At 43.5% G+C, this 26,956-nt stretch overlaps 2 protein-coding genes across 2 annotated transcripts in view; one reads left to right on the top strand and one right to left on the bottom strand.

Moving 5' to 3' along the window:
- Positions 1-20,269, bottom strand: part of nbas (NBAS subunit of NRZ tethering complex) — a 133,072-nt gene extending 112,803 nt beyond the window's left edge. Inside the window, exons 1-15 of the mRNA XM_034527287.1 lie at positions 20,150-20,269; positions 19,681-19,732; positions 18,979-19,015; positions 16,557-16,634; positions 15,872-15,919; positions 14,934-14,977; positions 11,741-11,874; positions 10,360-10,493; positions 8,549-8,647; positions 6,670-6,808; positions 6,489-6,554; positions 6,232-6,360; positions 5,802-5,865; positions 5,117-5,310; positions 3,171-3,446 (exon numbers count right to left, since the gene is read on the bottom strand). Coding sequence (XP_034383178.1) covers positions 3,171-3,446; positions 5,117-5,310; positions 5,802-5,865; positions 6,232-6,360; positions 6,489-6,554; positions 6,670-6,808; positions 8,549-8,647; positions 10,360-10,493; positions 11,741-11,874; positions 14,934-14,977; positions 15,872-15,919; positions 16,557-16,634; positions 18,979-19,015; positions 19,681-19,732; positions 20,150-20,242 — 1,587 coding nt within the window. The 5' untranslated portion in view covers positions 20,243-20,269. The remainder of the gene's footprint in view (positions 1-3,170; positions 3,447-5,116; positions 5,311-5,801; positions 5,866-6,231; positions 6,361-6,488; positions 6,555-6,669; positions 6,809-8,548; positions 8,648-10,359; positions 10,494-11,740; positions 11,875-14,933; positions 14,978-15,871; positions 15,920-16,556; positions 16,635-18,978; positions 19,016-19,680; positions 19,733-20,149) is intronic.
- A 265-nt stretch (positions 20,270-20,534) lies between these two features.
- ddx1 (DEAD (Asp-Glu-Ala-Asp) box helicase 1) lies at positions 20,535-26,760 on the top strand. Its single transcript, XM_034528055.1, has 26 exons — positions 20,535-20,614; positions 20,734-20,785; positions 20,925-20,988; positions 21,087-21,116; positions 21,227-21,323; positions 21,505-21,552; positions 21,646-21,729; positions 21,852-21,935; positions 22,048-22,124; positions 22,218-22,290; positions 22,380-22,456; positions 22,546-22,660; positions 22,895-23,033; positions 23,232-23,292; positions 23,447-23,545; positions 23,698-23,787; positions 23,985-24,173; positions 24,297-24,348; positions 24,486-24,632; positions 24,726-24,817; positions 24,907-24,979; positions 25,085-25,157; positions 25,305-25,347; positions 25,441-25,536; positions 25,856-25,976; positions 26,141-26,760. The coding sequence occupies exons 1-26, from the start codon at positions 20,599-20,601 to the stop codon at positions 26,269-26,271; spliced, it is 2,223 nt and encodes a 740-aa protein (XP_034383946.1). The 5' UTR covers positions 20,535-20,598; the 3' UTR covers positions 26,272-26,760.
- Positions 26,761-26,956: the final 196 nt, after the last annotated feature.

The following is a 26,956-nucleotide window of genomic DNA, read 5'->3' as shown; positions in this document are numbered from 1 at the left end:
AAAGTCACTCGCCACTGGGGCGCAGCTTTTAGAGAGTATTTCTACAACATCTCAATTCTGACGGAAGAAACAATCGGCTATCGTCCCTTCAGCCGTCGATATTCGGTCCGATCGGCAGACGACACGACCCTCGATAGCATGCTCAAGTCTGCCAATTAGCAATCCTACGGGGGGATGACAGTAAAGTCTTTCGTTTTTGCGGATACTTTAACATGCTTGACCTGATAAATGTGCGAACATGCGATTATTTTACGCATGCTAACGTCAGCAGATAACTCAAATCACCCCTTTAGCAAGGGACAGCCGCACAGGGTCGCTAGCGTAGCATAGCATAGCATAGGCTGTTCGTCTTGTTACCATACTTCTTTGGTTGCTGTTGTCGTTATTATAATTATTATTATTAATAATACATTGGCCTGCCTTAGATGCTACCATACACTAATGCTAAACTAGGTTGTGTGTCATATCAATGTCTCACAAAATGATTTGATCCAACAACATCATAACACCTCAGTTTATGCAGGCCCACTCATTGTGTGCAAGTGCACTGACTGACACACACACACACACACACACACACACACACACACACACACACACACACACACACACACACACACACACACACACACACACACACACACACACACACACACACACACACACACACACACACACACACACACACACACACACCTCTTTCTGTGTGTAGGAGTACAAAGCAACACATTAGCCAGACTGTGGTTCCTCGAGGGCAATAAGAACCGCGCACAGTTAAACCTCACGTAGGAGGACATCAAAAAAACGGCTTCCTTCTCTCTCTGGATTCGGCAAATAAAGCGGCGAGCAGCGCTGCCAGGGTTACGCCACCATACGCTGCCATCGCACTCCTAAACACATGAAGAGGCCGTCTTGAGGAAAATAACCCGAGAATCACTTGATCTGGGTCTTTTCGCACCTCCCTTGAGGTGAGTCTCTGAGGAGCGATCGGGTCATTCGGATTTCTGTGAGTGAGTGTCAAACTGTTTCAAACACGCCCGGCACTGACAGACGCACACAATAAATCAAATATGCACGCGCGCACACTCACAGACGTGCATATACGCGTGCAGACAATGCAGACGCCCCTTCCTCCCACAAACACTCACACGCCTGCATGTGGTACATGTGAATGATAGAATAAAAATAATAAATAAAAACATGTTCCAGAGCGGCAGCTGTGCCGGGGACCAAGTGTTACAAAGAGATAATAATGATATATGACTTTGCAACTCTCCACTGGTAAAGTGGATGGCGATGACTAATGGCATCTAATGATGATGACAATGATGAAGAAGGAAGTAGATGACGGGTCATAAAAATGACTGATGAACCACGCGAAAACTTGGGACCGTCGAGAGCCGATACTGTGCTTTATGACGGAGCATGTTGTTGTCTTTGCTGCAATTTGTAGCGAGTTGCAACAACAGCCATATTTCTAATTCAGCAATTAGCATTTCAGAGAAACCCCTGGGACTGAGAAATAGCCTAAAAGCAGACTGAGCATCTTGCTTGGTTTTCTTTTCTCATCAACGGCACTCTGGAGCCGATCCAACAAACACAGTAGCACTTCACTGCGCTGGCACGGGGTTTATTTAGTCGGAAAGCAAGTTATAATTCAGTCGGTGACCACACAGATTAATATGACGTCCTTCAGTCGCAGCGAAAATAAATGAAGACTTTCGTGGGAAGCCAGATAACCACCACTGAAGACAATCGACGACTGATCTTAAAAAACGATTACCGTAATGGCATTACAGTGAGGCACATGTGGCTCATGTATCACTTTGCTTATGATAAAGGCCTTACAAAAAAAAAAAAGGGGGGTGGTTTAATTAGGAATGGAGTATCTTTGAAATATTAAATAGGCAATATAATTTTTTTTGCGAAAAATGAATTTATCACACTGTGCGAAGCACAGAACTTCTCGAATTGCCGTTTGTATTGCTGAGCTAAAAAAACATTCAAATCCAGACATGAAGGCATGAGGACCGACTAAAGCTTTTCTCACCTAAACACATAGGATGTTGTTGTGTGTGCCCCAATGAATAAGTAAACAGTAACACACTCTTCATTGTGACTCTCAGAAGGAGGTAAGCCGCCTCCTCCTGAAGACTCCTATTGGACCAACGGCCTGAACTCTCAACTCAAAGTACGTTTCCAGACAGGTCACACCAATTATGTCAATGTTGTGAAATATGAATACCGTGATGCGAGTCACCTCAGTAACCAATCAACCAACTGGCTACTTATTCAAATATCAAAAATAGTAATGCTAGTGGCTCTGTGTGGCTCTAATTGGGCATCAGTGTGAATGTTACCATGCTAACATTTGCTAATTAGCGCCGCACACAAAGTGGAGCTAAGGCCGATGGGAATGTCATTAGTCGTGCAGGGTCATTGGTCACTCACGACAACATCGGACAAAGTCCATCCAATCGTGGTTTAAACACTTAAAATCACAACCTCAATGTGGCACAAGAGGAAACGTCAGGGGATCACCAGGGGCAGTATGAGTCATCCTCTTGGGAGCATGAATATTTGGACAGAACCATCAGATGGCGGTTGAGATATTTCAGTCGGGACCAAAGCGGTGGACCCAGCGACCAACCGTCATCCCCAGAGCTGTGCCTCGAGGAAAGTCCCAAAAAAACTGAAGACATCCTTTCATTTCTTCAAGAACGTTGCCCTGCTGAACATGCAACAGAGTTCTCCTAGATCATGCTTGTCCTCAAAAAGGTTAGACTATTTTAGCAGGAAGCTGTGCAACAACATAGCCATTGTTAAACCGCAGGGGGCTCATTATTCTCCCTTTATCCCGAGACTGCACTTTCAGAATTCGCTCCTTCAAACGAAAAAAAAAAAAGTGACAACATGGATTGAGGCCCTGAAGAAAGTCTTCCAAAAGTTATCTGCATCCCTCTTACCAATTCAGTCGAGAAAAAGGAGGAGAAAAAAAAGAAGCAATGTCGAGAGGGGCGACTTTTACCTCTGCAGCACATCCTGGAACCAAAATGCAAAGCTGCTGCCCTCACTATGAACCAGATGCACACGTTTAGTGCCTCAAGGAAGTGAACCAAGCATCAGCAGGTGCATGTGAGCACGACCACGCCACTCATTCGCAAGCCTACCTTCCTCTGGTACAGTTCCTCTGGCGTCGTCGACCTCAGGCTGACCAGGCGGTAGTTCTTGGTGACCGTGCGACAGCGCTTGCGTGGCGGGGCGAAGCGCTCCATCTCCGTCACATAATACAGGCCCTGCTTGATGTAGCCAAAGTAGCGGGCTTTGGCTGAGGACTCTTCGTCTGAGTCAGAGTCTCCGCCGTCATCCCCCTCCTCATCCTCCCCGGCCCCGCTGCTCAGGTTGCTCTCCAGGCGCCCACGCTTCTGGGCCAGCTTCACCTCACACTGTGGAATGATACAAACAACACGGCGTTAAGGATGGGATGGCGGTAGACCCCAAGATGGAGATGGAAGCAGAGGAATTCCAAAAAACAAGAGTAACAGCAAATACACGAGTGATTTAAACATAACTTTGACTTGTATATGCCTTTGATGTGATCATAAAGCCACAGTTGTCTCTATACATAAAAAATACATCTGCCTTGTTGGGCCAAATCATAAAGAGAGGGCTGCACAACAGAAGAACGCACATTCCCGATCGGTGATTGAGACAGAGACTGTCAGATTTACAGCCTTTCCATGCTTAAAACTTAAGCATGGAATGCAAAGCAGCACAGTTTACATCTAGCTGTGCTGGTAAACACAATTCATTTAAAACACCCTCATTCCAGATCAGCACGCCGTCTACATCACAAAACAACACAAGGTCACGCTGCTCGCTAATTATTATTTTTTTTTAATCTAAATCCAAGCTGTCCATGGCACTTTATCACAACTTGTCTTCTCCTGTTCTCTAGTTTTTTTTTTGGAGATCATCTCAGTTGGGGGAATATTATTTGCCAATTTTTCCTCCCAACGCTGCAGCAAGTCCTCCGATTCTGTCGAGATGCCCCTCTGGGTTTTAGCTCACTGGAGGAACGTGCTGGCCTCCAGCTGACGGGCTCCCAGCCAGGGCTTACGAGACAGTTAGTTAGCCACCTGTAAAGCATTCAGCGCCTTAACCAACCAGGAGCTACCTTGGTGCTGCACTAATACACTACTCCAGATGATGTTATCATCTTGAACACACAAGGTCACATCATTCCACATCTGTGGAGGCGTACACACACACACACACACACACACACACACACACACAGAGCACCGGCCCCATGCTCAAGGTAATTTCAACACGCGCAAACCCTCAGCTTTAGATACAGCCACGTGAGCACCCCCCCCCCCCCCCCCCATGCTGAAGCAGGCTGATGAAACCTTTCCAAAAGGTTGGCAGCTGGCTGGTAAATAAATGTCTCTCTTTTTCCTCTCTCTTTATACAATCAGAGAAAAAAGGAGGACTGACATAAAAGTGCTGGGTGACGCGATATCAGGGTTTTTGTTGGAGAATAAAGAGATAGCGGGATGCATATTTCGTCACACACTTTTCACCCTTTTGCACACACACACACGTACGCACGTGCTGTTACACAAAAATATTATGAAACTGATCTGAAAGGATAGAATTTGTATTTGTCTGAGAGAAAAAAAACTGTCCTTCGGGGAAGCCGGGAGTACAAAGGATCCATCACTAATCAATACACACATTGATTTTGCTGTACAACACACTCACTTTGCCCCAGAAATAGTGTGCTCAAAAGCACTTTTCATTTTATATCTTTAATAAGTAAAACAAAAGAATTGACATCCCAATGACAGACTGGGGACCTGTCCAGTCTGTTCCCCTTTGCCTGGGTTTCAGCTGCGTGCCTCCCTGAAACAAAAAAGGCCGCTAAGAAAAAGAATAGGGAAAAAATGGTATTCTATAATATTCCGTTTAAAGCCCTGAAGGCCAAGATCTTTGAAGTGTGAACTTCTTATACACAGTCTGACGAGCACTAAAAGACGCTCCCACGATGTCTCACACGCTCTTCTACAACTAATCCGTTGACTTGACCACACCAATGCATCTTCACATTCACCTCCAGGCTGAGGAAGCCCCCGTCGTGAGCCGCGGTGACTCGAGGTGGCGGCTCGAACCATTCGCAGGACTTCCCCAGCAGGTTGCGCAGCGTCCTGACGGACGACACGGTGACGGAGCCGGAGCACCGGGCGAGAATCAACACGACGTCACTCCACCAGCTCACATCCACCAGCGGGTAGTACTGCTCCTTATCTGGTAATGGAGAAAAATACATTTTGCAGACGACGGTGGGCCAAAGTTGATTGTGTATCGAAACTTTCCTCAACACTCTTCCCACCCCCGATTAACTTTTTGGAATCGGCTTCTTTCTCAAAGACATTATTTACACATGTGGACACATTCATCACGTGTCAACGTTAGATTTAGACACACACAGATTATTGCTCACACAAGCTGTCACAACTGGCCCCAAACTGTCAAACAAAAGACTGTAAAACTGCATTAAAAAAAAAAAGAAATACATACACACAGACGTATACAGGCAAACAGACAAGCTGAAAACCCCCACAATCCCAAGCATGGACACTGTGAAACATGTTTTTTCTGGCCTATACGGTTGTATGTCTAAGTAACTCTATAATTCAGAGCATAAGACATGTCAAAAGATCATTAAATTGTATGCAGCGTGCACTGCAGTCAGGCAACAAAGTCGGTTCTCTTTAAACCCGACGGGGCCAGACTACCTTTTATTTTCTTTCTTCTCTCCAGCGATGTCTTCCACTCTGGGTTGATCTCCTCAAATCCTGGCTGCGGGGCGACCGAAGGATGAAAGGACCAAAGAGGAAAGGAGGAAAAGAAGAAGAGGAGGGAGAAATTAATCTGCTAACCCCGTTTATACTTAGAGAAGACAAACACACACACACACACACACACACACACACACACTGGCTCTGCCGGCTCAGACCAGCGATGAAGAAGAACATACACACACGCCGCATGAATCGGCAAAACATTCTGCGAATATAAAGTTCTCTCTACATTAATACATTCAGTCAAGCATTTAATGGAGACAATAATACCAGCCCAATCAACTACAATGCACACAGGTGTATTCAGCATATGCAAAAAGCATGCATTCATGCATACACACAAAACATCAGCTTAGAGGTGTACCTGTTGGTCTTGGCTCCATGTGGCCCTCTGTCTGAGGGAGGGGACGTCCCAGAGAGACAGGCGGCCAGAGAAGTGGATGACAGCCAGCAGGGTGCCGTCAGGGCTCAGGCTCATGCGGAATACACCGTCCTGGATATCATAAGTGCACACACACACACACACACACACGCACACACGCATACACATTTTGGCCAGATTCTTCCCATCAAGCTTTTAATTCTCATTGAGAAAGACTTGAAAGAAGAGAGCTGGGGTACCTTTTCATCTCCCTGTCTGGAAAACAATCTGAAGCTTGGGATCTTGAAGAAACCTCTCTTCTGACTCTAACAGACACAGAGAGGAAATGTCAACAGTTAGTGTGTGTGTGTGTGTGTGTGTGTGTGTGTGTGTGTGTGTACATGAATAACTTGTGCGTGAACATGTGTGTCGTCTCCTCACCGCGTTGACGTCGTCCTCATGGCTGGTGACCTGCTTGTAGTGGGGCGAGCCAGACAGAGCCCTCCAGGCTGTAATCCCATAGCAAGAGGCCTTGGACGTACAGTGATCCCCCGACTCACAGCCTCCCACCAGCAGCAATCTGACAAACACACACTCAAGATAAACACCTCCATTATTGTGCCCCTGACAAATCAATTTGCATTGCATAACATGGCAAGGGAATTAAGACAGTCACTGAAGAAGGTCATCCTTCAGCCCGGGTTTAAGCCGAGGCCTCAGTTAGTTTTCCAGAGCCATTCTACCACAAGTAGTGGCTTAAAAAGTTATCCAAAGAGGTAAAAGTCTGGCTGGAATCCATGGCTTTAAGACACAAACAATACCACAATGACCGCAGGGGATTTGTGGGTCTCTCTTTGCAGCGAAACAGAACAGATGCGACAATGGTCAGGAACTCAGGGATGGAGCAGCGCTGTCCAGCTCAACACTGCCCCCTGGTGCAGAGACGTCAGGGGAAAGAGCTGAGCGTGAGCGTAGAAACTAATGGTAAGATAAATGATGCATCACCATAGTAGCTCGGGTCTGATACCAGACACTTTTTTTCTGTTTACTGTGACGTACGGTGTTATTGAAAAACAGATGTTAGACTACTTCTTGCGTCCCCCGATGCACATCTGCATATTCTTCGCACGCATGCGGTATATTAACTCTGTAATCCCAATAATGAAAAGATCACAATGAAATCACAATGAAATCACTGCACATCTGGAAACATCTGGAGTATTCGTAATCTCATCCTTGTCCGGCCACTTTTCACAGGTCACAAGTTAACATTTCCCCCGGTGTCTCTTTGAACCTGCACACATGTTCCATCTCCATCATCGTACATGTGTGTTCAGCTATTTTTTCATATCCCGGCTTCTCACTTTGCCTTTTTTTTTTTTTTGCCCCCATCCTATTCTTTCTGTGGCTGACCCAGTTTTCACACAGCGATCATTAAAGTTTCATCTCATCGATCAAACACTTGACAGTAGCTGCCAAAATCCATTAAGCTGCCAAACCAAACTTCAGCGGCCAAACTGAATCGGGTTTGTGCAGACGGTGAAAAACAGTAAGGTCACGGGTGTGAGACAGACATAATTAACCGAAACCTTTGAATGCTACGTGGTGGGGAGGGCCCACATCTGTTCTATTCATTTGCTGCAGGTTCTGCATTAAAGTTATTGGGTAATTTATTCCAGAGTAAGCCATTCCATAATATGACAACTTATGCCTGTGCAAGAATGCCTGCATGCATTTCTTCCTCTTTTTTCTGGTGTCATGAACTGATATCTATATGGTACATATTTCATTATGTGATCCTGTTCCTAATATATGTGTTTTTGACTGCAACAGCAACTCTCTTTCACGGCAAAAATAAAGTTTAAATGGAAGTTGTAATGCAGTAAATTCACAGCGAATTTCAGCAGAGCGATCAATAATAATACATATGTACGAGCATATTGAAGACGTGTTGGTGTTTACTCAAATTGCAGCTGTCAAATGATGAAAGCATCTGAAATTACACGGGTCCAAATATCTAAAAGATGTACAAGGCATCATGTAGCATCATCTGCAGTGGGTTTAATATTGATTACAATGATTTATTAGGGTGTCTGTATGTTTGAAAATAAATGCTTGAACTACACTTGATGAAACACTGTTGTAATAGAAGTAGGCTCGAACTGTGGAGAAAATAAAATCACTGAGGGTGCCAAGTGAATGCTAGAGACATTAATTACACTGCCATTGATGGGGAAAAATGCAAATCTTTCAAAACTATATTCTATAAAACTATATTCTTCAAGCACTTAAGGTTGATCGGGTGTTGGATCCAACTTACCGGTGGCCGGGGTGGTAAATAGCCGAGGTGATGCCGTGGGAGTAGTGAGCAGAGAAGCTGAAGCTGTGGTTCTCTTGGAAGTTCTGATTGGTTCCCACACTGAGAGAGGGATATGATGATGTCACATGATAATCACACTCTGGCACATAAACAATCAAAACGTGAACACTCGTGTGCAAAATGTTAATGGTGCGACGAGGGTGTTTTGAGAAAGATGACAGAGCAATTTAAATCCCAGCTGCAATTAAAATGAGACATGGCAAAATATATAATCTAATTTAGGTGGGCAATCTAAATTAGATTGGTTGCTAGACGAGTCATTTGTGCGGGCATGTGTCAGTGGGGAAATGTGTAATGCGGTGCAATGTACACTGTACAAGGAGAGAAGAGGAAAGGGAGAGAGAGAAAAGGGAGAGAAAACAAAACTGCCTCCAGAAGTTTAGGTTTGTTATGCCACAGTAAAGTGTTTATGTTTGTGTGAGAGAGAGAGAGAGAGAGAGAGAGAGAGAGAGAGAGAGAGAGACATACAGACAGACAGTGTGTGAGAGAGAAAGATAGAGAGACAGAGAGTGTGAGAGAGAGAGAAAGGCAGACAGTGTGTGAGGGAGAGACAGAGAGTGTGAGAGAGAGAGAGAGAGAGACAGGGAGTGTGAGAGAGAGAGAGAGAGAGAGAGAGAGAGAGAGAGAGTGTGAGAGACAGAGACAGAGAGACAGAAAGAGATAGAGAGAGAGAGAGAGAGAGAGAGAGAGATGACTTGCTGTCAAGGCTCAGCTGTAATTTCCGAAATTCTAATTCAAGGTTTTTGAGCAACAATATTGGAATGCAGTCATATGAAGAGGAGGCGTGAGTAGGAGATCCATCCTGAAAATGAACCTTTAAAAAACAAGCCAGCAAAAGGTCTCCCACAGCTTCATTACCTCCTCACACGCGTGCGCACACACAGCGACACCCCGGCGGCTTCAAAGGCCGCTAACGCCATTTATCGGCCCGTAATAGGAAAGTTAATCCACGTTTTCCTCCGCGCTCTGCAAACACCACCGTGCGCACAGAACTGAAGGGAAGTTTGTGTGCGCGATGTCGTCTGATCGAAATTCAACACACACACACACGTGCACTATCTGGTCCTGTGTGTTGGAGCGTCAGTGCACCGAGGAATGCTATGACAGCGGCAATCATACTGAGTGAAATGGGAAATCTCTGAAATAATGGCATATTAAATAATGCTAAATTGAAAAAGGGAAGTTGCGGGGCAGCCATGAGGGAAGCAGACTCTTGCGGGTTCACGTGCACAAAAGGTGGAGGGAGTCCAATGTTAATAATCAAATAATTCCAAATGTGTATTTAGATTGGCAACTATGGGAATTGGTATGCAAAGAGAGGTGTCACCCCCCCCCTCCCCTCCTAACGTGTCCATATGGACAAGCATGGAGCATTAAATGTCCTATAAAAGGTGAGAGTATACAGTACATTAATCTAAATCAAATGATAATAAAGAAGCTTAGAAAACCTCCAGAGATGGGACAGCTAGAAAAGAATCAATTAAGTAACTTTGCAGGTTAAACAGTTTAAAAAGTGACTGAAAGACCTGAAAGGGCTCAACAGTGGAAGTGAAAGTGGAAGCGTTTAGGTAAAAGATGAACACAGTGGGAATGGAAGTGGGGTCAGGGTTTCCCACAGATAATAATGAAATAATTAAATCATAATGCTGGACGTGAGAAGCCGCTGTCGGTCATTTATTCTGGTTGAGACGTTTGTGACGAGCGAGCAGGTGCTTTGAGAACTTGTTCGTGAAGCTAGTTTTCACCCTCACCTCACGAGGTAACTCTTGAGCCCGCCCCCGCATGTGATGACGAGCAGCTCGGCCGACCACTGGGCGCTGGCCGAGCACTCCAGGAAGATCAGGCCCGCCACGGTGCAACTGAAGTCCCCGGGGAAACTCACCGCCTGGTGCGAGACGGAGGGATGAAAAAGAAGAGTCAAACAGCAGTGGGAAAGGTTACTGATGGTGGAAATATGTAGAATTATCCATCAGTCTGTGTCCCCCACCGAGGCTTTACGATGACAAACAACAAAAGATACTCCACATCAGCCGCAATTGTTAAAGAACGTAAAAGTAGACAGTAAAAAAAGAAAAAAAAGAAAAAACGCTGCGACAGGGGAGGCATGAACAAAAGATAAGAGACAGACAAAGTGAAAGAGAGTTGGGGGAAGGTAGAGAAGCACATTTTCATTTCCTTTTTTTTTTTTTTCATACATGCATACTTTCTGTCAGGTTGAATTTCTTTTCTTCTCTCCTCCGGAAATACAAGCAAGTCACCGGTGTGTGCACTTAACAGTGACAAACAAGAGGAACAGCACAGGGGGGGGGGGGGGGGCGGGGGCAGACACACATACTGTACATACACAGTTGCACTAAAGGAATGAAGATTACCGACTTGGAGTTGCGGAGAGGGACGAAGGGGAGGGGTGATGGATAGAAATGGAGGATAAAAGTGAGGTGGGAGGGGGGGGGGTGACGGGACATGCCGAGGATGAGAGAAAAAACACTCGAGGAGTGAAGCAGAGGATGATCTGGGGAGCAGCACGCATGTGAAAAATTAAAGAGAGGAGGTGATGAAGATGAAGAGGGAAGGAGAGGGACACTACCGAGCACAGGGGGAAGAAGAGAAAAGGCTTCAGACGGGGAATGGGGAAAGCAGCCATGACAGACAAAGAGAGCACAGTGTCTGACAGCGAGACGTTTTCTTCTAAAAAGATGACAGCCATTAAATGTGTGCTCCACCGAAAAGAGGAGAACGTGGCCCATCAAGTCTCCCAAGCCGAGATCCTGGATTTCTGAATCCTCATAACCGTGTCCCTGTAAACTTACAAATACAGCTAAATCTGCTGGAGCATATATTGGCATTTAGTGAGACTAAGAAGCTTAAAATCAAACCTGGTGATTCCATTCAAAAACTAATCAGTGCTTTCCAATAATGAATTAAGCAAAGTTTATACATTAATAATTCATATTACACACAACATATAGCAGGCGAATGAATCATCTGAGAAGAAAAAAAAATAGATAACAGAGCCCGGTCACTTGTAATGAGCGTCACCGCGTGCACAAGACAGCTGATTGGGCGAGGAGGGAGGAGGGAGGGGGGCTGCTTGATGACGTCAAAGAGGGAGGGAGGGACTGGCGCGCTTACCGGCGGCATGACGAAGAGTTCGCTGCCCATGAGGTCGAAGAGGCGCACCGTGCCAGTGCTGTCGGCGTAGGCCAGCAAGGTGCAGTCGTGGCTCCACGCCACCCTCCGCCACTGGGGGTTCGGGTCCTTCGGCACTGCGGCAGACGACAGAAGACTTGACAAAAGGTCACACAAACAGAGAACGGGTGACATGAGGGTTTCCTATTAAACTCGATGAGAAGACTCTCTCTCTCTCTCTGCGAATAACCCCCCCCCCTGGTGTGCCGACGATGAATACAGATGGGAGGAGGAGGACAGGCGCTAATGCCGTACATCAACACAAAGTGTCTGAGGGCCTATCCAATTCTTCGGCGAGGGCTCGCTCGAGTAATGCATCTCAATAATTGTCTCTCTCGAAGACGCGCGCTCGCGATGAGCGGGGGATGAAGGTGGAGAAAGTGATGGAGAGGAGGGGGGGGGCGGGGGGGGACACAGAGATCATAAATCTCAGCTTTTATTGAAGTATAGGCTACTGTTTTACCAATCTGCTGGCTCAGCAGTGCTGTGAATGTAACCATATCGCTGTGATAAAGCACATCTCTGCCTGCTGGCACTTTCTCAAGGCTTCCCCGTCACACTTTCCCCTCATATAGAAGAGCACATGGCGGGCCTCCGATTCCAGATCTGTTCAGAATACCGGAGTATATGTTATGAAACATTAAGCACACTGAGGGGAAATAGGGTACGACTTGTGTTGCACGATCTCTGCGCGCGGGAGGGGGGGGGGGTACACGACCGCCTCGCGCGTGAGGCTATTTGAGTAGCACTCGACACGACCTTCAGCACAGACATCTGCATACGCTGTGAAACATAATGCGTCCGCCACGGGTGCCGTGTGTCTGCGAAGCAATAAAGTTATGAAAAGCAAGTTATATCCTTTTTTTTTTTCCTGTTTTGTTTTGTCGATATCACATAACGGCGCCATTGGCGTTTATTGTGTGGAATTTCTTGGCCCGAGGAACGCGGCTGCAACCCCTGGTGGGCAATACGGCAAACGGGTGGAGGCGTCGGATATTGTACGACAAAAATTTCAAATGAAGAACAAAAGGGGAGAAGTGGGCGGCGAGACGGGCGTAGAGAAGGGAGAGAAAGAAAAGAAAAGAAAGAGGAGAGAGAGACAATGAATCCGGCACCCACTGAGAGAAATTATAACTCCCCAATTTTAAGGCCTAAGTATCAGAGAGCCTCGAGAAGTAGGCGATTTAACACACCTTTGAGACTCTCGCGTGAGGAGCCGCAGACAGGAACATGGAGGCATTATGAGCGTCACAGGCACCAAGCGTCTCCTCTGTTCTCTTCTTGTTCTTTTGCTTCCCATTTCAATCTTTTTTTCTTCCATTCCCACTGTCACGCCGCCTCCCCTCATACCTCGTTCCCATTATGAATTCTATACAGTGTGTTGTTCTACGGCTGGAAGGGGTCCATTTCCACACAGATGGCTTTTTCTGGAGAGTTGGAAAATTGGATGCTACTGTCCGGATTTGTTATTTATTTTTTCGTTATTTTTTTTGGTGGGTGGGTGGGTGAGAGAGAATTACAGAGAGTGACACATAGGTGTGGATAAACCAAAACGCACTAGGCTGAAAACACACAAGCGCAAGCACAGGCGAAAAAATGCATTTAACACACACACACACACACACACACACACACACTATCCTCTATTAAAAGCAAATGCCATTAAAAGGCAGGATCACAGCAAAATCCATTAGGACAAATCTCCGTGAAATGAAATGAAGTCAAAGTAAAATGAAAAGGAGAGATGAAATGGAATGAAAAAGAGGAGGGGGGCTGGGTTTACACAGGCCCGAGGGCTACACTATGAGCCATTAGAACAACGGCCCACAATGACGGCTGGCCCGGGCAGAAGAAATAGATGCCGAATATAGTGACAGACAAGATGGTGAAAATCAGGAAAATAATGAAAGAAATGGAGGAGGAAGAAGAAGAAAAGCAAGAAGTGGAGAAGATATGAACAGAGTGTCATTCTGGGCTTCTTATCGTGTACTTGCTTTGTTCGTGTGGCGCGTTTGGAGCAGTGTGTGTGTGTGTGTGTGTGTGTGTGTGTGTGTGTGTGTGTGCAGAAGATGTGAATAAAAACCTGAAATTCAGAAAGAAAACACTATTGCTTCAACTATATGTCGACTTTTGCAACAATAGCTTCTTCTAAATGACGGAAATGACAATCGTGGTGAAAGTTGCTGCAGTCTAGTTGTTGTTTTCAGCCAATTTATCGTGTGTCCTCTGGTTGGATCAGTGTGTGTGTGTGTGTGTGTGTGTGTGTGTGGGTGGGGGGGACATTGGTGTCCATTGCTGTCTGTCAAAGTGTTTTTTTTTTAGGTGTAAAAACAAGTATAGATTCTACACACAGTGGCTCCAAAGTGGTGCATCTGTGGCATATATTCAAACCAATATTAATTGGTATTGTTGGCAACCTGGGGGCAGCACAGCAAGCTGCATGTTAATATGACCTTATGAAGTGGTTATGGTTAGCATGTTACCTCAAATGTACATATTCAGCAATATTTCAACCATATTAATCGTCTAGAGTCCCGTTTCGCGCTACCTGGTCAATGTAAGTCATACATGCTCCTGCTAGCTCTGTTTTTACATTTGGTGGCAGGCAGGTAGTGTACAGTTTGGTTTATCTCCCACTACTGGAAACAGGATTGATAAAAAAAAAAAAAAAAAAAAAAAAAAAAAAAAAAAGGTGAGAATGAATCAAAACAATAAAGTTGTGGCCTCCAAACAATCAGCTTAAAGATGCTTAATGTCGGGTGATGAATCTCAACGTGATTAGTGCAGCTTTAAGACGTCAAACACCAAAGTCCTTTTCCCTTCCCCCCCCCCCGTATCGCGCATTTCCAAACTTGTAGAAAGTTTGGGCCTCCGCATGTTTAGAGCAATTAAAACCAGCTAATAGCTAATCAAACAATGGAGGCGATTTATTTTTATCAGCCACTACGAGAGGGTGATTATCTTTGTTGCCGTTCACAGTCCCTCTCCCACATTCCCATTAGCCACCGTGGTCATTATTTGCCTTGAAACTAAATCAAAGTAGATGTGTAAACACAGGCTTGCACACACACACACACACACACACACACACTACAGGTTAAAAACATGTTAAAAAGAAGGTGGGAGAGGATCGTACCTTGACACTTGCCAATAACTGAGCCAAAGTCATCTCTCACAGACCTGAGGAGCAAACACAGGAAAGGTTAAAGGTCAAAACAACACAACAACACACCGTTAGCCTCATATGACCGGTTATAAGGTAGGTTGTAATCGCCACTGATCGCCTGCCAACTGAAGTAGCTCCATGGATCAGGCCGAGGGCCTTGAGAGCAGGCAGCAGACAGACTCTTTAACAGAGCTCAATGGATAAGGCCTTGAGCTGACTTAACACCCACTCACACCAACAAATGCATTAAAGCAGGGCCATAAAACACGCTGTGATTAAACAACAGTGGCGCGAACAAACACACAATACCAAGCCGAGGCATAAGAGGGGAGAGACCCGGTTGCCTTTCGATTACAGCGGAGCAACCGCAACACCGGTCGGAGTGTCGAGAATAAGATCATTTTGGTTCTACATATCGGCACGGGCATGAACATCGCTTCCAGCCACGCAGCGGGGTCGTAAAGGTTAAGCAAGTCTTTTCAGCCAAAGCCTCACATCAGTTGAACTTGCCTTCTGGAAAGCGAGACATATTTGTGCACATGCTACACCGCTTTTGATTTTCATTTCAATTGTGCTCCAATTAAAGCATTGCTTTGTGTCAATAGAGCACATTGCTGAGTGAGCAACATTTTCTCTGCGCAAAGGGGGGCGGGGGGAATTGGATTTGTGTCGGGAAAATCTTTACAACCGCTTCAAAATGAGCGCGAAAACAATACTATTATATTGTTGACGATTGTATTGATGCTCGAAAACAAAATGTCCGTCCTTTAGATACGAGACGAGACTGCGGCTCTTTCTTCGGGGGGGTGGAGGCGTGATAAACCATCACGTTAATTAAAAGGCTCTCTATCACTCGGCACACACAGACAGAGTGCCTCAAATAGCGGGGAAAAGAGTTCAATAATTACCTAATCTCCACACACTGGTCCTGAACCACGGCCAACAGTTTCCCATTACTGTGGAGAGAACAAGAGAATGGTCAGGAATGAACCAAGAGAGATTAAGAAGACAAAGGGGGAAAAAGAGAGAGAAGATAAAGAGAGCAGAGGGAGAGAGGGGGAAGAAAAAGTGATAACATGTCATTATGACTGATAATATGAAAAAGTGGGGGATGAAATGAAGACCATCTAGGGTGATTTAGGAAACTAAGAGTGTGTGTCAAGCGGGCCGGTTTGGATGGGAGATTAGGACTTAAATAAGAGTGTGATGACTCAAAGTGAGGAGAAACAATAATAATCGTGAGCATTAAACAGAGTTAGTTTCAAAGGGAATTAAATGAGGTGGAAAAAATTCAAGGGGAGACAGAAACAAAATGGAAGGATCAAGCACATCAAACTAATGGACATCTGCGGCATCGTTTGACCGCGCTTAACGCCGTCTTACATTGTGGGATCGATAGGCAATTAAAAAAAAAAAAAAACAGCCTTTTCTATTTGGCTTTTCGGCTGTAATGAGTACAATTAAATGACTGGTTGAGGGGAAACGCACAAGGGAGTGAGTGTGTGTGTGTGTGTGTGTGTGTGTGTGTGTGTGTGTGCGTGTGTGCGTGTGTGCGTGTGTGTGTGTGTGTGTGTGTGTGTGTGTGTACGTCACCTTGCAAGCACCAGCTGCCAGTTGATCTGCTTGTTGGCCAGGCGGACAAGACCGAGAGGTAGAGACGAGCTGGAGGGGCTGAGGTTTACAGAATCAAACAAACGTAACAGTCGGAATATGGACACATTCAAAGCTGCTTGACGGTATTAATTACTGTATGTGTCTCGACTTATAGGAGTTCATCTGATTGAGGCTGAAATAAAGTTGACTTCCCTATTAAGGACCTTTTACAGAGCAACTTTAACTTAGAGATCAACAGAGATGAGAGAAGCAGTCCAGTAGAGGGAGCGCAGTCATTGTTTTAAAAGGTGACCAGTCTGTGTCAGTGAATGTAAAATAAAATATTGTATGAACAGGAGCTAGATCAGATTTGATTTGCTTAAAATAAATTGAAAGAATTATTAAATTAAAATTAATATTAATATTCAAAATCAAATAAATTAAATTAAACTACATCAATGCAATTACATTAAACAAATGAATTAAAAGACATAATAAAATTAAAATAAATGTTTAATTCAGTTACACTAAAATTAGGTTAGGTTAGATTAAAATGTAAATAAAGTTACATTTTGTCAAATTTAAAATGTTAAATGTTCAACTTGAATAAGAAAAATGTCATTAGGTTGCATACAAAATAAACAAAAATGACATTACATTGAAACTATATATTTAATTTAAATCAAATTCAAATTGTATTAAATTATAATTAAATTAAAACTAACATAAATTAAACACCTATTATTACACCTATTTTAAATCAAAAACTAAATTATATTGAATTAAAAAAAGAAATGGCCATGAAATCAGCTTTATTTATTTATTTAATTTGGGGATCATTCAACGGACACTTAATGATCTGTCAAACACATGTGGTCTGTTCACAGTAAATAAGTTGTGGAAAGTTTACAAACTTACAAACTGCCATTGTGTTAATGGATTGTTTGAAATGTGTGGTTCAATTTTCCATTTGGTGAATTAACTGTCTTACTTACCATCAAAATATCCTTTTAAAAATGAATTATCATTATACTTCACTATTCTAATTTTGAACTTTAGCAAAATTGCCAGAAGCGTGTGTTGAAAATGAAACTGTCACAGAATGTGAGGGCAGCCTCCTTGGTCTGATTGGTCCTTTCTAATAAAATTCTTGTTTCCTTGTACTCTACAAAACATAAAGGACAGCAAAGAGCAAAGCATAGCTAGAGGAGTTCTTGAATATTTAACAAGGTTATTGATGCTGCTAGCTGTCCAACTGCTGAGAAGAAAAGCAGGCCTTGGTGCTGTGGCATTACGGAATCTACTGCAGGCCACATCTAGCCATCTGTTAACAGCATGAGCAGTAAGAAACAAGGCCGGGTGAAACAAGTTTACATCTTGAATACAGGAGCGTGTGTAGGAGACGTTTGTGCAGTAGATTCCAGGAAGTACAGATCAAGTATGGCTGGCAGGGTCGCTGCAGAAGTGTCTTCATACTCTTGTCCGTTGCAAACGGTTACATATAAACGTTCCTTTAAAACTGAGTTAGTGAAGTCATCCAAATAAAAGATAGGATGTGAATAATCAATGCCCTCATATGATGTCATACATCATATACAAATACTTCATACACCAAATACCACTTAACGAGTGGCTAAAAAACCTCAACAAATATACTTTTAAAAGTAGTTTTCCGCAATTTTTGTTGAATCTGTCATACGTACTGTACAAATCGGTTATGCCCCAGGCCGTCATTTCAAGGACATAAAATCTATTTGATTTTGCTTTTATTTCTCAACTATAGCTTGTGCAAGCATGTAGAAAAGTAAAGGAATTGCATTAAGGGAACATGTTACAGGGGGCTGCTGTTATTAGCAGATATTATAATTCAAGGCTAAACCTAAAAGCATAAGCTCATTTTTATCAATTGATAGAACTATCAAATATGAGACTTATTGAATCAATCAAGGTTAATTGTGACTATTTAGAACGTCACAAATATAAAGAGTTTTATCTTATAAGTGGCTCAGTGTTAGTACTGCTATCATGACACAGCAATATATACATTATCCGGCATCATAAAGAAATGTCAGAAGACAGAAGCATTCTGAACAAGATCCTGCCTGTGAACATTTTATGTTGTTTTGTGGCACATCAGTTCTGGTTTGTAGGAGTTCCTGAGTCAGTGTTTAAAAACACATTCACAAAAGGTAGCTGATTTAAATATAGGCTTGCTGACAGACATTCAAAATAAAAACCGTGGTTCTAATGTGACGTAGTTAAACAGGTATTAAGCCACACACACACACCTCTGTTCTAAAAAACATACTACTAAGAAGCACCATGAATCACAGCTACATGCTGTTACGTCTGTCCATTACAATGGTAAAACACTGACAGGGAAAGTCACTTGTAGCTGCCAGTGTAAAAGTGAGGAACTCACCTGTACCACAAGTAGTGCAAGATTAAGCGGAATGGCCCTGTAAGAAATATATATCACAGTTAGTACAAAATAATAATGATACAATCCCATATTGTATTGATCCTTGTTTTGTTAAAGACACTCTGGTATTATAAAAGTGGTGCATACATAATCTTGACCGAACAGTCTTGCGTATCTGATAAATGATGCATTACATAATTCGATAGGTTGCAGACTGAGACGTCGTTAATTAAGATGTCTATAAGTATGCTTTTTTTTATATTACAGATTTGGGTAGATATAAATATAAAGATAAAAGAGGTGTTTTGTTGTCATTGTAGTGATACAACGAAATTCCGTTTGGTAGCCCTCAACCAGCCAGCAGCAGCAACCAACAACCACGATAAACAATATACAAGATATAATGGACACACGCCAACAGACTGAAAAACACTTCACATAAACAGACAAAAAAAAACTGTTACACCAACAGAAATGCTGTTGTACTTTCCAGCAACTGGCATCACTGCTGGGTACCAATCCTCCATTGATGGAAGCAAACCCCACCAAGACGGAAGTAAAGGTTAAATTGCGTAATGGCTACGTATACTCACGGTCACGTGCTGCATATATATATTTCTATATACTAAAGTTCCCCCTTTCGGCATGCAGAGTATCACAACTAACGTTATACCCCCCACCCCCCCCAAAAAATGAACTTACCTGTCACTGCTTTTGCAATAATTGAAGTGTTGTGCTCCTTGTTGCCTCGCAACTGAAAATGTCAGAAAGCGGCATGTGAGCTTATGATTTGCGTCGTGGTCATCATTAAGCATGTATTGTATATGTATGCGTAACAGCGGCTAAGTTAGTCGAGCAGCCTCGTACTTCTGGGCTTTAGCTAGCTAAATGGGGCAAAATGTGATTGTTGCCTTACAGTCGAAACTTGGACGTTAACTTCCCACAGCACAATAAATGATGATGAAGGTAAACACAGGTGTGCGCATGTGAAATGAGAGCATGAGGGTTTAGCTAGAAATGTAGCAGTGGGTGTATGCTACGTGGCTTTGAGCGGCTGACCCCTTGCAACTGATGATAGTGTTGTCTTTCGGGGGCCATTTTTACAACTAAACATTTAACAAAGGACCTACACACTGAAATGAAAATGTGCACGAATGGAAGACGGACTGACCTGAGTGTCCGTCTCTGGCGGCCATTCAGTAATGACAAGTAAATCGTATAAAATGTTCTCATCTTCGCCTTCAATCAGACTTTCTTCAGCCATGTTTACTTGCACAGGCTGTCAGAGTCTACGGCGAGTAGCAGTGGACAAAATACATCAGGAAACCGCGCTTGTAAAAATATACCTAACCGCTAAAGAAAAGCCGTTTCATAGCTTTAATGTGTCTATCATGATATGATATACACATAAATATGTGTTTATGTAGCTCACCCCGAAAACAAATGTATGTAGAAAAATACTTAACCTATTTAACGAACTCGTTCACAAAACGGAACCAATGACATAAGGCTGTTTGGCTTAGCGGGCTGGACCAGTTAAGATGTTGCACCGAGCCGAAAATTCTACACACGTCAACGTTACATCCGGTGAAATTGCACTCGTAGCAAGCAGCAGCGATCATGGCAGCGTTTTCGGGTAAGAATATATCAACTTCATTATATTGACGTCGCGTTCGTATTTTACTGAAACTCCAAACGACTTTGTAAAAGCGACGCCGGCGTATTGAACTTCATAGTCTGTCTTTTGTCCAACAGAAATGGGGGTTATGCCTGAAATCGCGCAGGCTGTGGAAGAGCTGGGCTGGCTGTAAGTCCCTCTACAAACCTGAGACTGGTCGTATCAATATTACAAAACCGTGCCCATATTTGTCATATATGTCGACGTTGTTGTTGTTACCTTTTCCAGTTGACACTGAGCTGATGTATTTCAATCTATTGCATTGCAGGCTTCCTACTGACATCCAGGCAGAGTCCATTCCCCTTATTCTTGGTGGAGGAGATGTACTTATGGTAGGTTTACCTTTTTTGGTTTCCGTTTTTCTCAGACAGAAAGTTTGGACACAGCAAGTTTACATCTGTTTTTCTTTTTTTTTCTTCTTTTTTTTTAGGCAGCAGAAACTGGGAGCGGTAAAACAGGGGTAAGTACTTGACTGACACTTTTAAATATTATTATACCTCTGCAGTTTGCATCGACCACATCAGGCCGAGTAACATACTAAAACGTAAGTGTACTAATTGTCATCCTCAGGCCTTCAGTATCCCAGTGATCCAGGTCGTGTATGAAACCCTGAAGGATCAGCAGGAGGGCAAGAGGGGCAGACCCTCTGTCAAGACTGGAGGAGCGAGTGAGGCCACTTTAAGATTATTGACTTAATTGGTTGCAGTCTGTGTGTTTGATATGCCAGCTGTTTATAACATTGTACAGAGCTGTGGTCAGGCCAGTATAACAATACAAACTATTATAAAAGCGGTGGTGTTTGCTCTGCAGATAGTTAACCTGCTCTGTTTACATTTGTTTTTGTTCAGTTTTCAACAATTGGCAGATGAATCCTTATGACCGCAGTACAGCCTTTGGTAAGGGGATACAAAATACACATGTACGGCCACATTTTAGCTTTGTTCTTTGTCACCTCCATTGTCACTTGTTTTCTCTTCTTTCTTTTACAGCGATTGGTCCAGATGGCCTGTGCTGCCAGAGCAGGGAGTTTAAAGAGTGGCATGGCTGTCGCACTACAAAAGGGGTCACCAAAGGTATTTAATGCACACAAGTACTTCAGGACAACATGCGTGCATTTCACGGGGAACCAAACATATCTTTTGATAGACTTGCAATGGAATGATAATGTTATTTGTCCTTTTCTTTCTGTGTCCAGGGAAGTACTACTATGAGGTGGCCTGCCATGATCAGGGATTGTGTCGCATTGGCTGGTCCACCAGTCAGGCAGCCCTGGACTTGGGTATGCTCCTGTCCACCTCACAATCTCCATGCTGTAGATGGAACAGCTCAAATAAACGGTCTAAAGAGAGAAAAATACCCCAATCCTAACAAATTCTTTTCTTTCTTTCCAGGAACTGATAAGTATGGTTTTGGTTTTGGTGGGACAGGAAAGAAATCCAACAACAAGCAGTTTGACAGCTATGGAGAGGTGACAATTTATCAGTGACTATTTATACACGTAAACAATTCTAAGGATCATTTTTCAAACATGTTTTTTCTTTGTTATCTTGCCTCTTTGCAGGAGTTTACCATGCATGACACGATTGGATGCTACCTTGACGTAGACAAGGGACAGATTTCCTTCTCTAAAAATGGTGCCGTTCTCCCTCTCATCATCATGATTAAGGAAGACATCCGGGCTCGGTGTTAAATGGCAACATTACTCTCTGTTTTCTTTTTTTAGGCAATGACCTGGGTGTGGCTTTTGAGATCCCTCAACCTGTGCAGAGTCAGCCCTTCTTTGCCTCCTGTGTGCTCAAGGTACCACATCAAAAATAATGGTACAAAACAAACAAACGGGTGTCAGATTTGCACCATACAAATGGTTCGTTTCCTCATCTGTTTGCCAGAATGCAGAGCTGAAGTTCAACTTCGGAGGAGAAGACTTTAAAAATGCCCCTAAGAGTGGGTTCATTGCCTTGAACCAGGCACCAGAGGGCCACACGGTCAAATCTTCTCAAGCAGGTGTGTGATGCAACCTAATTTCAGGTGCAGTAAGAAAATAAACTAAACATCATGGACATCATTCACTTACATAGAACCAAAGATACTTTTATGTTGGACCAGGTAATGCATTAGTTCTTTTAAACAAGCTACTTAAGTGCAATGTATACCATTGCTGACACACCTACACACTAAGAAAGTGTCACAGGTGTATTACAATCTTTAATAACCTGTCTTTGCTCTGTGTTTGTGCAGGCAGTGCCAAAGTGAGTCAGGCGAAAGCATCATCCAACGCACCCAAAGCCCTGATCCTGGAGCCATCGAAAGAATTGGCAGAACAAACCCTCAACAATGTCAAGCAGTGTGGGAAATATGTGGATAACCCCAAACTCAGGTAAGCTGGGTCGGCATGAATATTGTAAAAACCATGAATTGTGCAGAAAATGCCTGGTTGGGTACAGAGCCACATCCAAATATGTTCAACAGTGGTAAACATTGCATGCCGAGATTACCTCGTATTTCTTGTTTTATACCAGCAGATGGAGCCAGTGCTTAATCTTAAACGTTGACGTTGGTAAATTTGTCCCTACAGGAACCTGCTGGTGATTGGTGGTGTGCCTGCCAAAGATCAGCTGGCTGCTCTGGAACAGGGGGTTGGTGACATCAACTGCCTTCAAACAAACATGTATTGTACTTTAAAAAATAAAAAAACACAGAGTTGAAATTATTTTAACTAACGGACATCCATTTTATTTTTTTATTTCTCCTCTTCTGTCTTCTGCTTTTTTTGTGTCATCTTATAATTAGATTGACATTGTGGTGGGAACACCAGGAAGACTGGACGACCTCATATCTACTGGGAAGCTCAGTCTGTCCCAAGTCCGCTTTCTAGTCCTGGATGAGTGTGTATGTACAACACATCAAAGAGCGTTTCCTGTCACATCAGAAGCCATTGAATTGTCACAGCCTACAAACTACGTGTACTCTTTTGAATGGTTGCTTTCCATAAGAATCCCTGAAGTCACTCACCATTTGTCTCTGTTCTCTGTGTCCCTTAGGACGGCTTACTTTCCGCAGGCTACACAGACTTCATCAACAGGATCCATAACCAAATCCCTCAGGTCACTTCTGACGGCAAAAGACTGCAGGTAAACTGCGTGTGTGACAATAAGCATTTCAGTGACGACAACTTTAAACAGTAATGTAGGCACTAAACGACACCCTTTAGATGAAAGTCAAAGCGGCCGCGGTGCAAGATAGAATATGTTATTGGCGTACGATAGGGGGAAGTCCTTTCTAAATGTAAGTTGTGTCCATATGCATCAGTCAATGTCTTTTCTTCCAGGTGATTGTTTGCTCAGCCACGCTGCATTCGTTTGACGTGAAGAAGCTGTCCGAGCGTATCATGCACTTTCCCACCTGGGTGGACCTGAAGGGGGAGGACTCCGTCCCCGAGAGTGTCCACCACGTGGTAGTGCCAGTAAATCCTAAGAACGATCGCCTGTGGGAGCGCCTCGGCAAGAACCACGTCCGGGTGAGTCCCTCGTCTTGGCCCAAAGACGTGTAATGAAGTGGGGTTGCATGTGGTTATGGCTCTCTATTTTTTAGATAAATGTGTTGACAAAGCTTTTCTCCTTTTTTGATTGGTTTTGGATAGACTGATGAAGTCCATGCCAAAGATAACACCAGAGCAGGAGCCAATTCTGCAGGTAAGAGCAGAACGGAACACACCGTTTGGACCATTTTACTTCATCCCTCTAGTGTGATGTGTTTAACATAGTCCCATGTATCAATATTCAACACATAAATATAATATAGTCATTCCCCTTTATGTGTACATTTTTAGAAATGTGGTCAGAAGCCATCAAGCTGCTCAAGGGCGAGTACACGGTGAGGGCCATCAAAGAGCACAAGATGGACCAGGCCATAATCTTCTGCCGCACCAAGATCGACTGTGACAACATGGAACAGTACTTCATTCAGCAAGGAGGAGGTAATGGTCTTTACTAACCGACATTTACAAGTGCATACGCACTTCCATTCCATGTTTGACCCCATGACAAAGTAGTATTGATCTATTTCTTAGGTCCAGACAGTAAATCCCACCAGCTCTCCTGTGTCTGTCTCCATGGTGATCGTAAGCCAAACGAGAGGAAAACTAACCTGGAGCGCTTCAAGGTAAAAAGACATAAACTTATTAATTACCCTTTTTTTTCCGAATTATAACCTGTCCGGCGAAGTTTGATCTTCTTTTCTTGTGTGCTCAGAAAAAAGAAGTGAAGCTCTTGGTCTGCACAGACGTAGCTGCCAGAGGAATCGACGTCCACGGAGTTCCTTATGGTGAATATATTTGATTTCCAATTTGTTTATTACAAAATATTGCGCTGCTCTTTTTTTGTATCTACAAGTCCACTCTTCCTTTTCTCTTTTTTTTTTTTCTTCCAGTGATTAACGTCACCCTGCCAGATGAGAAGCAGAACTACGTCCATCGTATTGGCAGAGTTGGAAGAGCCGAGAGGTAAGCATGAATTTACTTGAAAATAAAAGTTTGTGTGTTGTGTTACATTTGTATTTTCTTGCATCACCACATGATTATGTTTGTAAGATCTTCATCACAATATGATTCAACTGAAAGACTTAAAAATCATCTCATTTTAACCCGCAGAATGGGACTGGCCATCTCCTTGGTTGCTATGGAGAAGGAGAAGGTTGGGTGGATTATAGAAAAATGCTGATAATTAATTTTGCGCAGTTTAAAAAAAAAAAAATAGTTCAAATTTTAAATGTTTCTATTTGAGCAGGTGTGGTACCACGTTTGTCCGAACCGAGGCAGGGGCTGCTACAACACCCGGCTGAAGGACGATGGAGGTTGCACCATCTGGTACAACGAGAAAGAGGTAAGCAAAGTTAACTTAACAAACTTAATGAAGCTCATGCAGCAAGTAAGGTTTTCTGTTTTGAAATGCCACCCGATTCAGCTGAAGTGATTTGACGGGAAACGGATGCGTTCGTCATCTCGACAGAAACGGCACCCCTGGGTTTGAAAGGGTGCGTCTGATGTGAGATCTAATGCACTCCAAGAGAAGCCCTTGTGAGCAGCGCTTCATTTTGGGAAGGCGCTGAAAGCTCAAGCACGCACACACATTTGAACTTAACGCATTATGACATAAAACAGTTCTACTTGTATCCTTTTCATTCCCTTCCCTCTCACCACAGCTCCTGTCGGATATTGAGGAGCATCTAAAGTGCACCATCACCCAGTGTGAGCCAGACATCAAAGTACCCCTTGATGATTTCGATGGAAAGGTCACCTATGGTCAGCGCAAGGCTTTGGGAGGTATGTGTGTACAGTGACCACCGTGTACAAGCATATTGTAGTGAATAGTCATACATTTTCCACTACATATTTGGGTCATCAAAATATCTATAACTACATGGATTAGCTGTTAATTCCCTGCTTGCATGTTGAGCTTGACCAACAAACCTGTTGCTCTTACTAAGGCGGCAACTACAAGGGTCACGTGGATGTTCTGGCCCCGACGGTCCAGGAGCTGGCGATCCTCGAGAGAGAAGCCCAATCTTCCTTCCTCCACCTGGGTTACATGCCAAACCAGCTTTTCAGAGCCTTCTGAACGGACCCCAACGAGCACAACGCTGTAGGCTGCACTGACACAAAGAGAATAAAGAACCCCCCCCCCCCCCACCCAAACAAACATATAAATAATTTACTGGACATAAAATGTATATTGAAAGCTGTCAACTTGTCCTTGGCATCTAATGCTAACGCTAATTCAAACCTAATTTGTTGGATGTTTGTGTTTTTTGTTTTCTCATTTGATGTGGTTGAATTAAATATTTAAGTTTCCTTATGGAGTAATTGGCTAAAAAAGTGTGTGTGTGTCCTGAAATGTACAGGAATAGCCTTCTCAGTTTGAGTTCATTTTCTACAAAGGAAGGAAATATCTACATTAATTAGGAATGCCTCTTCTGTTGAATTCATTCATTTTGTGTGGGCTTTACCTAATGGTGGACTGTGAGTGATGGTTACATCCCAGTATATCTGGACCTGTGACCAATGTCTGATAAACGATGAGAATAAAGAGGCTAATAATGTTTACAAAGCATTGTTTTGTTCTTTTCTGACTGACGGTGCTTGATTGGTTCAGCTTTCTCGTCCATGAACATTAAAGCCAAGAGAAAAGGTTACTTTAAAGCTCTGCTTTCCCTTTTTCTTAAAGTGGCACTTTTACTTATTTTATACAGAAGATATTGTATTGTTCTCCTATAATTGAAATGTGCGCCTTTTTTTTTCTTTGT

The sequence above is a fragment of the Cyclopterus lumpus genome, chromosome 24, assembly GCF_009769545.1.
Source record: "Cyclopterus lumpus isolate fCycLum1 chromosome 24, fCycLum1.pri, whole genome shotgun sequence".
Lineage (NCBI taxonomy): Eukaryota > Metazoa > Chordata > Actinopteri > Perciformes > Cyclopteridae > Cyclopterus > Cyclopterus lumpus.
The sequence above is the reverse complement of the archived record's forward strand: the minus strand, read 5'-3'. Positions and strand labels throughout refer to the sequence as shown.

Bases quoted from the DNA above. Each gene is read 5' to 3' on its own strand.
- ddx1 (XM_034528055.1), top strand. The intron at 25,348-25,440 runs GTTGGGTGGATT...CTATTTGAGCAG, and splicing joins TTGCTATGGAGAAGGAGAAG to GTGTGGTACCACGTTTGTCC. The intron at 25,977-26,140 runs GTATGTGTGTAC...GCTCTTACTAAG, and splicing joins TCAGCGCAAGGCTTTGGGAG to GCGGCAACTACAAGGGTCAC.